Source organism: Megalobrama amblycephala, linkage group LG4 (genome assembly GCF_018812025.1).
Source record: "Megalobrama amblycephala isolate DHTTF-2021 linkage group LG4, ASM1881202v1, whole genome shotgun sequence".
NCBI lineage: Eukaryota > Metazoa > Chordata > Actinopteri > Cypriniformes > Xenocyprididae > Megalobrama > Megalobrama amblycephala.
Window position 1 is genome coordinate 41,239,171 of NC_063047.1, and position 17,149 is coordinate 41,256,319.

A 17,149-nucleotide genomic window follows, 5' to 3' on the forward strand; every position below is an offset into this window, starting at 1 on the left:
CCCTAAAACTTCAAAAAGTTAAAGACATCTCGTCTTCTGAAGAGACTCGATCACTTTACATGATGAACAGATTTAATCTAGATTTTTATTCACATGTAAACATTGATTAATGCACATATATAGAGCACAAATACAGTCATCTGCTTTGGATTACTTTTATGTCTTTATGAATTTTTTGAAGTGTCAAAGTTTTGCTTGCCTGGACTTTCCCTCAGGTTTAATTAAAAATATATTTATGTTTTAAAGATGGATGAAAGTCTTACGGGTTTGAAATGACCAGAGGGTTGAGTGAATTACGAGAACATTTACATTTTGGATGAACGAACCCTTAAAATTTTATCATCAAATGAAACGCACCATCACGTCTAACCCTACCACAAAAATCTGACTTAGGGCTACAAATTTGTTTATAGGCTATAATTGAGAATGTGAAAAGAATGTTAATTGATCTGGAATAAACCACCACTTCTTGGCCAAAAAAGTTCTTTGACTCAGAAGTGCTGCTTTTAAGTTTCATCTAGCTATGAATTTAATTAAGAAAATATTCAGCTTTTTGGTTATATAACTTTCTCTTTTAGCTTAAGACAATTTTGTTGCAAAACTGGTGTTTATTGAAATAAAAACTTTTAGCAAGCATCTGGACTTTTTGCATTACACATGCCATTGTCAGTGAAAGAATGTGAGGAGCTCATGCTAGACACCAATGCACCACTGTGCTAACATTTTTTCCCCCACAATTTAATTTTCTTGTATTAAATGTCTTGAGCATGACAGTCACATGACAAACAAAATGCTTGTACCACAATGGGTGGTATAAAAAAACAACAAATGGCTTACATTCCAATTTAAACTACACAAAAAAGCTGCACAATGGTACTAGAATTTTCTTTCATGCTGAACTGAATGCTTGTCCTTGTATAGTGTTAAGTCAATGTTTGACTTAAAGTAACTCTTTACTGCTGCACTGCAGACCATAAATGTTTCGTGATGAGACCAGCTGACCCGCCTATGTCTGCCGCCGTAACTAGCTCCTCTGAGGCTGTCGATATAAGATTAAAAAAAAAAAAAACATCAAAGGCCTGCCAGACCATTCTGCACTCACTGCCCTTGTGTTTGGTTAAGCATTGACAGTAGCTAGGCTTTGACAACCATTTCGCGCTAGCATTTTAAACACATGTAATAAATTATTTGACATTAGTCTTAATTCTTGTTATTGTCTTTAAGAGTTTCCAAGTTCATATAGTTGAAAATCAGAAGGATGTATCACAGTCTGTTTAGGCAAAAATGAGTATAGATTGATGCCAATTTTAACATTGAATCAGTGTTATAAATCAACATTAAGTATAAATAAAATGCATTGTGAGCAACATACAAATAGTAGATTTAGTTCAATAAATACACAGTAAAATCATTAGTTGTTTTGACCAAAGAAATCTCACACTTTTTATATTCATAGTATCATTGTGAATAAATATACAAAAGGCGCTTTGCTGCGTATTAAAATGCGTTTCCTTAAAACTATAAAAATGCTTAACAACAATCAAATTGAAAAGATCAGGAGCAGCAAAAGCATTAAGAAAAGTGCCAGGTCTTTAGAGGAAGTGGTGAAACTCCATTGTGGTGTTTTATATGTCTGCTATGAGGTAGTAGGTTGAAGAAACATTTCGAGGGGTTTAACAATTATGTTTAGTGGGGTATTTTTTTAACAGCTGTTGGTCGATGTGTAAAATAGTTTAGAATGAAGCTGCCTTTTAATCTCCTTTACGTCAGCTTCCTGTTTTTAGCATAAATTACCCACAGAAACTGTTCTGTTTTTGTGCAAACCTTAGCTGGGGTTGTGCAAATTGACAGATACAAAATAACATGGGTGCGTTTCACAGTATCGGTAGAAAACTATGGTTGTAAGTTCTGTCGTTACCAACATAGTTCAATGATTTGGTGTTTCCCATAACTTAGATCATGCTCTTGAGCAAAATAAGCAAGGTAATGTAGTACAATTTATATCTTTAATTCGATATATACATTCACCGGCCACTTTATTAGGTACACCTGTTCAACAGCTCAATAACGCAAATATCTAATCAGCCAATCATGTCAGCAACTCAATGCATTTAGGCATGTAGACATGGTCAAGACGATGTAGCATGGTTGTTGGTGCCAGACAGGCTGGTCTGTGTATTTCAGAAACTGCTGATCTACTGGGATTTTTACGCACAATCATCTCTAGGGTTTACAGAGAATGGTTTGAAAGATATCCAGTGAGTAACCTTGTTAATGCCAGAGGTCAGAAAAGAATGGCCAGACTAGTTCAAGCTGATAGAAAGGCAACAGTGACCACAGTGAACCCATCTTCAGATGACTACTTCCAGCAGGATAACACGCCATGTCACAAAGCTCAAATCATCTCAAACTGGTTTCTTGAACATGAATATCCAATAGAGCACCTTTGGGATGTGGTGGAACAGGAGATTCGCATCATGGATGTGCAGCCGAACAAATCTGAATAAACTTTGTGATGATGTCAATATGGACCAAAATCTCTGACGAATGTTCCCAGCACCTTGTTGAATCTAAAACACAAAGAATTAAGGCAGTTCTGAAGGCAAAAGGGGGTCCAACCCCGTACTAGCAAGGTGTACCTAATATAGTGGCCTGTGAGTATATACAAATTTCATTCTACATCTTTTAGTTTGGAAAGACAATGAAAGCACTGTTTTTGAAGAGAGCGTGTGTGAATGTGCTCTAGCGACCCAGAATTTAATCAAACATCGGGAAATAAAGCAAAGTAATGGCAAACAAAAATACTGAAGTAGTCCCTCAGATGCCATATTCATTATTTACAGCAATAATATGACATTAATTCAATCTTGAACCGATTCATTAGCAGAAGTTATTAGTTTAAACAATTGTAGATTGTTGAGCCAACATGGTTCGAATAACAAATGAGTGGTTTCGGGAAACAATCACGAGTAGCTACTTAATTGCATTGTACTATAGTAGTTAAGCAGCAAATTATGTCATTGTATGGGAAACACACCACAGATTTCTGAAAGAACCCTTCTCACATCTCTACTAACAAAGTGCTTGATTGTTTGAACAGGACACTACAAGACAAAATAGTCCCAAACCTCTAAAGTTGAAGTCACAAAATAGTCAAGATGTACTTGAAAATGTTGTCACGGTTTCCATGTATCCCAGAGGTTCGATGACACCTCCAGTTTCCTCAGCTCCAGAAGTTTTGTCACATTTGACCTCTTTGTGTCCCTGTACAGGGATGCTGTCTTGTAGTACAAGGATATTATCACTGATAACATCACTGACCATACTGTAGTCCTCCTCTACCAGGGGCTTCTGTTCTCGTTTCTCTTCGTCAACTTCCACGTACCCTGTAAATCTAGCAGGGGTGATGCTGACATGCTCACATTTGCTATCGGAGATCATTTGAGCGTTTTGGTCCTGAGCTTTTACTGATGAGCCATTGGAATCAAGATGAAGTCCTTGTTGAAGATCTCCAAAGACAGCACTTAGCTGATTGGAGACAATCCCAGGGTGGGCCTGCTCACTTAGTGTAGTGTTTAGCCCCTGGATGCTGTTTTGTGCAGTATCTGAGGCACAGTTTTCTTTCTTTTGGTACTCAAGACGAGCTTTGCTATCAGACTCTGCTTCCTCGTCATAGTCGGAGACCACGAGATACTCCACTTGACGGTCTGAGCTCTGGGCTATTTGGGGATATCCCAGAGTAACCAGAGCACTGAAGATCTCCTCAGACTTCCCACTCTGTGAAATAAAAAGTAAAATGACCTTTGTATTTTGGCACAGCAGTTTTGTGGAGTCAATTCATTGTCGGTTGGAAATGTTTATTTTTTTTGTGACCATGACAGAATGAAGAAGAACATCTCAGTATTGTTTTGTGAAACTTTCACAATGTAATACAAACTTTACAAAGAGGCTGTTATTGAGAAATTGTTAAAAAAAATGATATTGGATTTAACAGCAAACCCACAGCATGGCAAAAGGAGTGAGTCTTAAAGGCACAACAGCAAAAATGGCTCATTTTATATCATGAGTGTTTTTGGCTTTTTCTTTTACTAATGTCAGAGCTATCTTGTAAATAAAAACAAAAAAGTAAAACTAAACTGCACCTTTTATTAAATAATCAATTAAATAATAAAGTTATGCATAATATGGCCTCTTTAACAAGCTAGAAATGCACAAATTATAGTACTGTCTGCTGTACCTTAAGGAGCTGAGTATCTAAGCCATTGATCTTTGGTTCTGGAACTGGTGGCAGTAAAAAATGCTTCACCCTAGAGAAGGATATGGAAATGCATAATAGAACTTTTTAACCTGAATCTTCCAGTTATTTCAGCTGAACAAAAACATTTCATTATGCTGCTTTATGTATCAAACACGTTTTATAGCAGAAATAGTTTTACCATTTACACTTTGTTATTTTTCTAGTTATTGACCTATAGTGGCTAATGAATCCTGCACATCCACAGGAAAACTGTGTTGAAAAATGAGGTGGATTCAATATTATGTTAATGTTCGATTTGTGTTATACATTAAGGAATAGAATTCTGGATTCTGAAGGAAATCCTGGGAATACCTATCTTTTATGCACAGGCATTAGTGTAAACCCATTTGTCTTTGTGATGAGGTAGGATGTCATGCTTACCGTTTCATCTTGACTGTCAGCACTCCTGCAGTCAGCAGGAAAATGATGACAGTTAGAGTGATGGCAAGGATCATAACTGCATTCTGTGTGTCAGACATATCTGCAATAAAAGAAACATAAAGACTTCATCATCCTCTAATGCTGTATATTGAGTTAAAGCGGTCCTAAGATACAAAGCACAAAGTCCACTCCAAAGGGAGTTATTCTTTACATCAGTAAGCACTGTTTCTGAACTCCCTGAAACACCTTAATTGTTGTCCTCAGTTTCTTTCGGGAACATACACATCAGTATTCCTCATTTATATAATTCCTACCCAAAGCATATTTAAAAAAAGGGGGCGAGGCCTGGGTTAATTACATTTGTTGTGTGTTTAAAACTCGCAGTTATGAAACACACTTGAAACAGTTGAAAAATCACAGTAAACTATTCCAGCCGACCAATCAGGGCACACTGTGTCTTTCGCAAGAAATAGCTTCATAGAGACAGGAACTAAACAGGGCTGCGTTTCCCAAAAGCATCGTGAGCCTAAGTTGATCATAGCTCCATAGGTGGCAATGTGAAATATGTGAAAAATAATGTTTACATATATATATATATATATATATATATATATATATATATATATATATATATATATATATATATATATATATATAAAGGCATGTAAACCTATTCAAGTAGACCACAAAAACAAAATCAAGACTTTGAAGGGCATAATAGGTCCCCTTTAAAATGTCTTTAGATAAAGGCAGAATTGTTTACATTGAAAAAAAAAAAGTTATTTTAATTATCTTTATTTATACTTCATGTATTCTTTACTTTATTGTAGCCTGCACACTGTTGTGTAAGGCCAAAAATTCTAATGTGGAACAATGGCTGGAAGGTGTGAAAGATTGAGTTGCGGTTGCTGGTATCATCTTACTGTCTGGAAGCTGGATGAAAGCGGATGGGCTCCATTCACTCCAGAGGCCTTGGTCTAGTTTGCAGCGCACTTGCACGACGTACTTTGCTCCTGGTTGAGGACTATAGATGCTAAACTCCAACTGTTTTCCAGCATCATATGACTACAAACATTAGAAGTATGTCAGTGTGTCTCAATCATAATTATTACATGGTATCACAACTTTAAAATGCAAAAATGAGCTTCTTAAAACCCTGACCCCCAATATAAATATAAGATTTTCTTTTTCATAATAAAGTAATTTAAACATAATTTAGAAGCAAATGTATATAAAAAATATGGTATAATAAAAATATAAAAAATATGGAAGTTTCCCTTATGGACCCCAAACCCCAACTTGAAAACCCTGGCCTTAATTAGTGTCAATTTAAAAAATGTCTTATTACATATATATATATATATATATATATATATATATATATATATATATCATAAAAACATTGAAAATATTTAAACCTCACCTCCCAATTGCTGCTGTCCTTCTCGTCTCCTCTGTTCTCCATTTTTAAGCGAACTTCATATTTGATTGTTACCCAGCCTGAGCGGGTGTCTGCGTCATGGGGAGGCGGCCACTGCACCAGGAAATAAGGACTGTTCTTGGTCTGCATCAAAGTTACATTCACATTTTCTGGAGGGTGAGGCTGCACTGTGTGATAGAAGATGAATCATCTTAAATGACATTCAACGGCACAGACACAATGTTACATGGATGGCTATTCCTCATATGCATCTTGTACACTACCATTCAATTCAATTGAAGAGTTCAGATGAAAAGGGCCCATTAATTGCCATTAAAGTGAAATGACTGAACATAAACATACAAGCTTGATAAAAATGCTAATTTTAGAAGAAAATTTCAGATGGCACTTAGAGGCTTTTGCATCTGAACTCTTCAATTGTATTCATAAAGCACAATTAAAAACAACAACAGTTGACCAATGTGCTGTACAATGTACTAGAATGAATTATAAATACAATAGAACCCATCATAAGACATAATGGATGTAAAACAGGGCAGACTACAAAGGACATCACAAGTTGTAGGCTAAAGAGAAAAGATTAGATTTTAACTTTGGTTTAAAAATATGTACTGTTGCTGCCATTTTAATAATAGAAATCAGTTAACTGTTCCAAAGTGTACGGCGAAAGCTCGTTCACCCCCCTAGATTTTAACTTCGAAGGGGCAAGGCCATTTAAAGACAAGTAAGAGCACTTTAAAATCAATTCTAAAACTGACCGGGAGCACAGAGAAATATGTTCACGTCAAAAGAAACTGTTGATTGTTGAAAGAGTCGATTGTTGTTTAATACTTTTAATTTAGTAAGAACGCATCAAATTGATCAAAAGAGTCAAAGAAAGTCCAAAATGTTCTGTTTCCACAAAAATATTAAGCAGCACAACAATTTTTCATTGATAATAATTCATTCAGTTAACATTGATGATAACAAGAAATGTTTCTTGAGCACCAAATCAAAATATTATATGATTTCTGAAGGATCATGTGACACTGAAGACCAGAGTAATGATGCTGAAAATTCAGCTTTTCCATCACAGGAATTAATTAACTTTTTAATATACATTAAAATAGAAAACAGTTATTTTCAATTGTAATAATATTTCACAATATTACTGTATTTTTGATCAAATAAATGCAGCCTTGGCGAACAAAAGAGACTTTTCAAAAACATTAAAAAAAGCATACTCTAAACAACTGTATGCTCTTAATGCATTCAAAAAAATCACCCATGTGTTAGAGCATCAACCATATGCCATATGCCAGCACATTCAAGCATCTTCAGTGGGATATTCGATACATGGCTTGGGTTTTGCAGTATGCAAGACACAAACCTGTTCATCCTCATTCTGCTCAGTTAGTCAACCAGAGCGGCCTCTGTTTAGTGCCATTTAGTACTTTTCCATTCCACTCAGATGCTCTAAAAGTCATCACCGTTTAACTCACCGTTACAGATGGATAAGCCCAGTGCACACACACATTTCTTGCAGGAACTGAACTGGTTTAGGGGAAATTGTAACTAAACTATATAAGTGCACATGCACTGTTCTCTGCCTTGTGTTCTAGTATGATGATCTAATTGAAAGTAATAAAAGTTCAAAAGTTTCACCATGAGGAAATTAGGCTGATTTTGCTGCTTGTGCCTTTATGAAGCTGTAGGCAAGTTTTATATCAGGGATGGGCAACATCCTGCAGGGTTTATCGCCATCCCTAATCAAATACACCTCAAAAATGTAACCTACTGTATGTCTTCAGGATTCCTTGAAAATTACAGGCAGGTGTGTTTGAATAGGGATGGAGCTAAACTCTGCAGGACAGTGGCCCTCCAGGACCGAGGTTGCCCATCCCTGTTTTATATACACTATATTTAGCAGGCAGCTCACTGCACTGTGGCTGTTGTCAAAACAACCCTGAAACTGGCCTCTGTAGTAAAACATCATTAACCATACATGCATGCTCAGTATACACTAGGGGCGTTTTGCAAGCACATAAAAACAAATCCATTTTTGGATGCATTTTAATATTTTGTAAACACGATAAATCAACTCACCAATATCCATAACATCAACTTCCACAGATTCTGAATAGGCTTTTCCCAGTGTATTGGAGGCCACCACTGTGATGTTGTATATGATCCAAATAGATGTGTGCCGCTTATCAAAATAACAGGAATTGTTCCCCGCCTTATGATAATCTGGGCATTCAAAGACTTCCACAGAGCTGAAAAGGTTTATTGATGGTTTAAATATTGAAATTGATGACATAACTTTTGGACAACAGATGAACCAAAACCTGAGATTTATTGTTATAAAATATGTAAACATGAACTCATACACATGAACTCATGTTTATTAATAAATGTGTGTGCTGTACAAATGTGTAATAGTTCCAGAAATATGAAAGCTACATATATACAGTACTGTTTAAAAGTTTGAGGTCAGTAATAAGTTTTTCAAAGAAATTAATTTTATTCAGTAAAAATGCATTAAAATGATCAAAAGTGATGGTAAAGACTCATCAACAAATCCTAAAAAATGTGCCACGGTTTTCCCAGAAGTTGAAGCAGCACAGCTGTTTTCAATATTGATAATAATAAAGAAATGTTTCTTGCATATTAGAATGATTTCTGAAGGATCACGTGACACTGAAGACTGGGGTAATGATGCTGAAAATTCAGCTTTGCCATCACAGGAATAAATTACGTTTTTAAATATATTACACTAGAAAACAGCTCTTTTAAATTGTGATAATGTTTCACAATATTACTGTATTTTTAATCAAATAAATGCTATCTTGGTGAACATAAAAGACTTCTTTCAAAAACATTAAAAAATCTTACCAACCCCAAACAATAGAGTATCTCAGAAACAGTATGAAATCATGGGATATTTTATTGAGACAAATAAAGCATATATTATAAACTGTGTCAGAATAAGCATTCAGTGAGGAAACTATCCATGTTTTGATACAGGGAAAAAAATAATGTAACCACAAATATCATTCTTGTTTTGATGGCAACTTAAAGGGTTAGTTCACCCAAAAATGAAGACTAACAGGGGAGAGATGAGATTGTTGAATAAAGTTGGGGTTTTTGTTTTGTTTTTTGCACACAAAAAGTATTCTCGTCACTTCATAACATTAAGGTTGAACCACTGTAGTCACATGGACTATTTTAACGATGTCTTTACTACCTTTCTGGACCTTGAATGTGGTAATTTCATTGCTTAATGACAGACAGATTTTGTGTGAACTAACCCTTTGAGTTAAAAGGTATACGATGATGAACAGTGATATAGGTTGCACAAACCTCTCTTTTCTGTAATACAGGTGGTAGCTGGTGGGCAATCCACCAGTAGATCCAGGCTCCCACCAGCAAGTAAAGGTCTCTTTCTCAGGTGACCGACATTTTGTTAGTCTGGGCCTCCCTGGGGGAGAATGACCTGGAGAGATATTGTAATTGAAGAGTATATGATGGTATCTGCAAAAAGCCTATTATAGAAGACCGTATTATTCTGGATATAGTCCATATGTTGTGTGTTGAAACATGTTTATAGGTATTTCTTACTGAAACATAAAATGTATTATTAAAAACCATACTTATAGAAACTTTTGGTAAATTCTTTGAATTCTACTTGGTTAAACTAGAATTTAAAAAAACTGCACACTGTTGGCCACATCAATTCAAATGCAGGAATTCAGTTCTGATGTACTGTATACAAACAAAAGGCCTCCGGATTATTACATTATAAATTTTAAATTTATAGTTTTACAGCAACTGTCTGAATTGCAGTTATACAGCTACTGTCTGAACTGATTGGCTGAATTTATAGTCCTGCCTCGCTCACTTACACATGCTGTGTGGGATCCAAGAGAGAAGCCACATCAGAGTCAGCGCCTGCTCTGCATCTCTCCGCATTTTTCCTGCATGAGAAATAAATGTCCACAAAGTCAATAAGGCGTCCACACCAAGCACGTTAAGTACCACCTGTAGAGTTTGTTTCTACTTTAAACATCAATCTAGACATGCAAAACAACCACTTAGCATGTGTAAACACCTTCACTCATCACAACAGCTGAAAGGTCATTATGTGTACAATTGCTTTGAGTTAACTAACTCTATGCCAAGATTAAAAAAAAAATGATGATGATTTCACTCTCCTCTGATTTCATGAATAATGGCCATGATGGCATTAGTGGATTTTTTTTATTTATTTTTTTTATAAATAGACAGTAGATTATTTTTGGCATAGAATTTCTGTCTCAGCTAAGTAAAATGATGACGAAAAGTGACATTTTGATTTGATAAGACTCAGGCTTCTGATTATGACAATAAAACAATTAAACAATTAAACAATTGGGTCATTGACGAATAATGTTAAAAAAAGTGTAAAGAATAAAAGTGTAAAAAAAAAACATAATGGAGATATAATTCATTTCAAAGTTTTATGAAGTGTTAAAGGATTAGTTCACTTTTAAATTAAAATTTCCTGATAATTTACTCACCCCCATGTCATCCAAGATGTTCATGTCTTTCTTTCTTCAGTTGAAAAGAAATGAAGGCTTTTGATGAAAACATTCCAGGATTTTTCTCCTTATAGTGGACTTCAATGGCCTCCAAATGGTTGAAGGTCAAATTACAGTTTCAGTGCAGCGTTCCTCATGATCCCAGACGAGAAATAAGGGTCTTATCTAGAGAAACCATCACTAATTTTCTTAAAATAATAATAATAATAATTATTCATTTTAACCATAAATGCTCATCTTGAACTAGCTCTCTTCTTCTTCTCTATTAGAATTCCAGCAGTGTAGACACTGCTAAGTGTATTACTGCCCTCCACAGGTTAAAGTTTTAACTAAATTGTCATATATAATATGCTAGTGCAAGTATATAACAATTGGTTCAAACTTTGACCTGTGGAGGGCAGTAATACACTTGGCAGCATCTACACTGCTGGAATTCTAATAAAGAAGAAGAAGAGAGTTAGTTAGTTCAAGTTGAGCATTTATGGTTAAAACGTATATAATTTTTTATTTTTTCTCTAGATTAGACCCTTATTTCTCGTCTGGGATCGTGTAGAACACTTTGAAGCTGCACTGAAACTGTAATTTTGACCTTCAGCCGTTTGGAGGCCACTGAAGTTCATTATGGAGAAAAATCCTGGAATGTTTTCATCAAAAAACTTAATTTCTTTTTGAGAAACTTGTCAAGAAACATCTTGACATCTAAACATCTTGGATGACATGGGGGTGAGTAAATAATCTGGAAAATTTAATTTGAAAGTGAACTAATCCTTTAACAATGAGATTATGAGGTTTTTATAATCAATTAACACTGCTTTTGTCCTTTTCTACAAAATTGACAAAATTTGTCACCAAAAAAGTCCTTCCATTTAACCAAATATTGGTTTTACCAAATGACACTTTTGGTTATACCGAATGACGATATTTTCAGACAATGCTAATAGGCTGATATCTAGCTAGCTAGTTAGCTTGCTAGCTAGCAAAATGACAATCAAACATTTTATATTTAGTACAAGTTTTTAAAATAATACAACATTTCCCATGTTTTATAGCGGTTGTACCAAATGACCTGATGTTTCGGGATATGTGTATGAGCAAGTGAAAACATAGAATTTTTCAAATGGTTAAGAGAGAGTTAGTTACTTTGCTTCATGACCCTGTGGTCCTTTGCAGGTGTCTGAATGATGTCACATCCTGTCACATGATACTGACCGCATGACTTGATCCAAAATGGTCCCTTTAAAATTGGTTACTCTAAATGACATCAATGAAATTCATTTTTCTGGACATTCTTTCTCATAACAAAGCAATGACTTCTACACATAATTTTAATACCGTTTTTTACCATTACATTTTAAGATATTTTAATCATTAATGAAATGGCTGTATTTGACTTCGGATGGTTAAACCGAATGATCTTTTGACACTTAAAAATCTTTAAAATACCTTTATATGTAGCAAAATATAATTAAAACCTTTTGGATTCAATAAAAGTGATCTAGTTGTACAACCTTACATACTGTGGATGTCATATCTTTGTTTTTTATTATTATTAAGGACTTTGGACGAAAAAAAAAGACCCGTCACGTCATTGACCCAATTACGTTCTCTATTTGAACTAAAAAAGCACATCATAGTCAGAGATGTTTAACACAGAAAAATAAACATTTATTTCTGACGGAATGCACAACACCAGGCATCAACAAAAGAATTGAGCAGGTGCCGAGAGGTGACTTAATGGAAAGTTACTGCCTTGGAAATGATGAGTTCCAATGAGAGACACAGGTTGAAAGGACCATCAATCTGCTTTGTTTTTGGATCATTTTTAGAAACACATAGCAACAATATCTTGTAGAATATAAATACAATTCACCGACTGCATTTTATGCGTACATGTTTTAGTTTCCATGAACATGCCATCAGCTTTATTTACAAACTTATAAGTCATTAAAATGCCAAGGACGAGATTAACCCAAATGATCATGCAATGAACTCAGTATAAATCCGACAAGCTATTGTCTGTGGTCAGTACAGCCCTTTACTTTCCCACATTATATGCATATTGAGAAGGAAGTGGGCTGAAGTCCAGGTTTAAATGACCTCAAAACATTTGACATTAACTTTCTGTTTCAGTGCCAAACAACTTAAAATAATTATTTTCAGCTTGGCAGCAGCAAGTTTAACAGCACAACAGACAAGTAACAATATACAGTTCAACATTTTACATAATATACATTCTTATACATTCCTAAAATCATATATATATAAGGTAATCAGTGTGGAATACTAATAGAGAGTGCTTTAGATGAAGCATAAATGTAGACATAAGCTGTTTACATAGAAAGAGTTGCCCCTCACCACCCAAAATCAAACACTAAGAAAATAACTAAAATGAATATTCGGGCCCCACTTTATATAAGGTGGCCTTAACTACTATGTACTTACATAAAAAAAAAAAAAAAATAAGTACAATGTACTTCTTGTGTTCATATTGTATTACAAAACACATTGGCTGCTACTGAGGTGGGATACAGGTAAGGTTAGTGACGGGTTTGGTGGTATGGGTAGGTTTAAGGGTGGGTTAATATGCAAGGGATGGGTCAACAATGTAATTATAAATGTTATTACAGAAATTAATTAGAGATGTAATTACATGCAGGTATTTTTAAATATAAGTACATTGTACAAGTGCATTGTATCAAATGATTAATTTAAATGTAAGTACAGTAATTAAGGCCACCTAATATAAAGTGCGACCAAATATTCATCCTTAATTTTTACTAAACCAAAATAAAGAAAGAGGCAAGTGCCATCTGGGATCAAACAAAATGTATAAACAGGCTAAAGACTTGTCAGTCGATACATATTTTGCAACAGGCACCACAAAAGTCTACTCTACAAATCTCTTCATCTGATGCTCAAAACATTACTAGGGAACAGCAAACTACCGCACTACTATAATAAGTCTACACAAACTCCAGTCTCATTTGGTCTCTTCTCCAGGGGCCAATTTTGCCACTGCATTCTTACTGATAACAATGTGATAGCCATAAACAAACACATACTGTATTGCTTCAGTAAGCCGAGACAAGACAGGTCAGACAGTCAACCCATGATCCCAGGTCAACCCAGTTGAACAAAAAATGTAGGCTACTATTTTGAAGATAGAGAAGATTATGTAATGCACAGCTCTGGTTCTGTGGTCACTGTGATTTTGCCAAGTAAAATATGTTCCTGGATCAACATATTTTAACCCATAATTTATATTTTAACCCATAATTTATCCCTAAAATCAGAGGGAAATGATAGGTGACACTTAACCCTGGTTGTAAGCCTAAACTTGACATAAACTGTAAACTTGCCCCTCAAATCTGATTGGTTGATTTAAATTTTGTTCCAGGATCAACAAAGATGCTGATCCAAGAACATGTACTTGGTGAAATCTGGTTCACCATGGTGGTCCTATACATCTGCCCTTCCTTTAACGTCTAACCTTATTTAAACAGTCGTTATAAAGAGAAAAAAAAAAAACTAGGCCTACGTAAAATAATACTGATTATGACGGAGACATTTAAATATGTAGACTAGATGCAACAATCCAAGAATTACAAAAGAATAGTGCAAGTCATAAGGACGCAGCTGCTTGCCGCTATTTAATAATCCTTGCAAATCTACATGAAATATAGTTTTGATCGTGGTATTCCCGCACAGAAGGAAAATAACTACTTCCCAAATTACAATAAGTGCATAATGACAGGTCATAAATCTTCAACGAGTTTCCACCACATTATAAATCATTGTAATATCGAGCTTTTGACGCGGAGACTCACCTGGATCAGCCACCCAATCCGTTACCGAAATTACTCTCACAGCTTCACCTGTGATTTTCCCATAATCCACATACGTGCTGCATTGTGGACTGTTCCGCTATGAAAACAGTCTCTCTGAAGCGAACGCGCACTATGAGAGTGGGAAAGGCAAATACAAAGTCATCCTGTTGACACCGCAGTCCTTCTGAGTCTCCAGTTGCACACAAACAGCCCTAAAGCTGCAGGGAGAGTCTTGAGGAGTGGCATATCTAGTATGATGTTACATCACACACAATACGGGCCAATGACACAACTGTAAACCAGATGAGTAAAGTTCGTCAATATAAAACAGTGATGTTCGCCTTATAAAGCCTCGTCTGAAAGTTTAATATAGTTTTTATAAAACGGTTTAAAGTTATATGGTGCCTAGGTGGCATACAAAGTGAAAGACAGATACAGACATATGTGCCTGTTACACTCTCAGGAAAAAAAAAAAAAAAAAAAAAAACGGTACAGAAGCTGTCACTTTTGGTACCAATGTAGCCTACTGATATGCAGTGCACTCTTTAGTTACAAAGGTGTACTTTTTGAAAGGTTACTGCCTCAGTGACAGCTTTTGTACCTTTTTTTTCTGAGAGTGTATGGAGTTTTGACTATAACTAGCCTATATCAGTATCGGTCAGTATACTGTAGGTATTCTTAGGGTGTTCTTGCTGCTTTTTGCTAGGTTTTCCTGTAGATAGGCCTTGGCAGTGGTACTCAAGCAGCAGGCCAGGGCCCACTAGAGGGCCTCAGCAAACTCCCAAGGGGACCCCAAGATGACTTAAAATGACTTAAAACAAGCTTAAAGGTCCCGTTTTTCGTGGTTTTTTGAAGCTTTGATTGTGTTTATAGTGTGCAATTATAACATGTGTTCATGTTTCGCGTGAAAAGAAAAAAAAAACAGTATTTTTCACATAATTTACTTATCTGTATACCGCTGTTTCCACTGTCATAAAAACGGGCTGATGACTTCCTTGTTCTATGAAGTCCCTCCTTCAGAAATACGTAACGAGTTCTGATTGTGCCAGCGGTTCCTGTGTTGTGATTCGACAGCTCTGAGCGCACCGTGCCCGGAAAAGTCACGCCTCTTACCATAACATGGAGATGCATGCGCTCAGTGTTATTGTAAATATGTCTTTAATTTTACCCTATCAATTTGAGCCGGAATCAGACCCGGTATTGGACTGCGGGATGAAAATAACAGCGTTTCGACGACATGCCGACAAACACACTCTACAAACGCAACTCTTGTGTATTCCTGTGGGCGGAGGTTAGTCAAAAAACTGTTTTAGTGACGTCATTAAAGAAGGAAGTAGAGGGATGTAGTCCAAACTGGCCGTTCGATGTAGGCGACTTCTGTTAAATAAAATATCTCGCTTGGCATTGAACTTTGAGCTTTAAAATTTTACAGATTTTATTTATACTCTAACAACAACATTACACACTAAATAAAGTTTGAAACATGGGATCACGAAGAACGGGACCTTCAAAACAACTAAAAATCAAGTTATTTCTTATTTTAATTCAACCCATTGGCAATTTTTTTTTCTTTGAAGAAACGATTCCCACGCAAACTTGGATAATACAAGGAAGCCTTATTAAAAAGTGTGATTTCTAGACCTCAAAAATCTTACACTACAAAAATTATCTTCTTACTCTATTTTTTTCTATTGTTTTCCAGTACAAATATCTAAACATTCTTAAATTAAGATGTATTTGAGAAGTCTTGTTTACTAAAAAGTGAATAACAAGAAGAAAAAAAATCTGTCAGAGAGGTAAAATATTATGTTCTTTTTTTTTCTTTTTGAATGAAGACACCACTGGAAGATATTTTTTTTATTATTTTAAGAGTAGACTCACTTAATTTTGATGAACTCACTTTATTTATTTTTTTTTTTTTTCCAGAAAACAAGACTTACCCCCGGTTTCACAGACAAGGCTTAAGGCTAGTCCCAGACTAAAATGCATGTTTAAGCTGTTTTAACTGAAAGCAACTTGCACTGACATATTTTAAAATAGCTTAATTTAAGAAATTTTAGATATTTGCTGAGTAAGAAAAATTATAACTCCATGTGCATATTTATGAATTTATATATTTATAGTATTGCCAATATATATATACAATTTAAAATAACTGTTTTCTATTTGAATATATTTTTAAAATGTAATTTTTAAAATGTAAATTATTTCTGTGTTGCAAAGTTGAATTTTCAGCATCATTACTCCAGTCTGCAGTGTCACATGATCCTTCAGAATCCATTCTAATATGCCAATTTGCTGCTCAAGAAACTTTTATTATTATTATTATATTTTTTCAGGATTATTTGATGAATAGAAAGTTCAAAAGAACAGCATTTATCTGAAATATAAGGCTTTTGGAACATTATAAATGACTATACTGTCACTTTTGATCAATTTAATGCATCCTTGCTGAATAAAAGTACTAATTTCTTTTATATCTTCACACACACACACACACACACACACACACACACACACACACACACACACAAAAAAACCCTTATTGACCCCAAACTTTTGAACAGTAGTGATAATGTTACAAATACTTTCAAATAAATGCTGTTCTTTTGAACTTTCTATTTATCAAATAATTCTGAAACCT

General features: G+C 35.1%; 1 protein-coding gene across 1 annotated transcript; it reads right to left on the bottom strand.

Annotated features, from left to right (window-relative positions):
* Positions 1-67: 67 nt before the first annotated feature.
* Positions 68-14,980, bottom strand: prlrb (prolactin receptor b). Its single transcript, XM_048189359.1, has 9 exons — positions 14,506-14,980; positions 10,004-10,075; positions 9,462-9,594; positions 8,205-8,374; positions 6,102-6,286; positions 5,602-5,743; positions 4,679-4,778; positions 4,238-4,307; positions 68-3,777 (listed from the first exon to the last, which is right to left on the bottom strand). The coding sequence occupies exons 2-9, from the start codon at positions 10,068-10,070 to the stop codon at positions 3,154-3,156; spliced, it is 1,491 nt and encodes a 496-aa protein (XP_048045316.1). The 5' UTR covers positions 10,071-10,075; positions 14,506-14,980; the 3' UTR covers positions 68-3,153.
* Between the last annotated feature and the right edge of the window lie 2,169 nt (positions 14,981-17,149).

What these genes read in the sequence shown, in the direction of transcription:
- prlrb (XM_048189359.1), bottom strand. Translation starts at nt 10,070, where the DNA reads ATGCGGAGAGATGCAGAGCAGGCGCTGACTCTGATGTGGCTTCTCTCT. An exon ending in CTGTATTACAGAAAAGAGAG is followed by an intron (nt 8,375 to 9,461) that starts GTTTGTGCAACC and finishes AAACCTTTTCAG; the next exon opens with CTCTGTGGAAGTCTTTGAAT. An exon ending in CTGACAGTCAAGATGAAACG is followed by an intron (nt 4,308 to 4,678) that starts GTAAGCATGACA and finishes ATCCTTCTCTAG; the next exon opens with GGTGAAGCATTTTTTACTGC.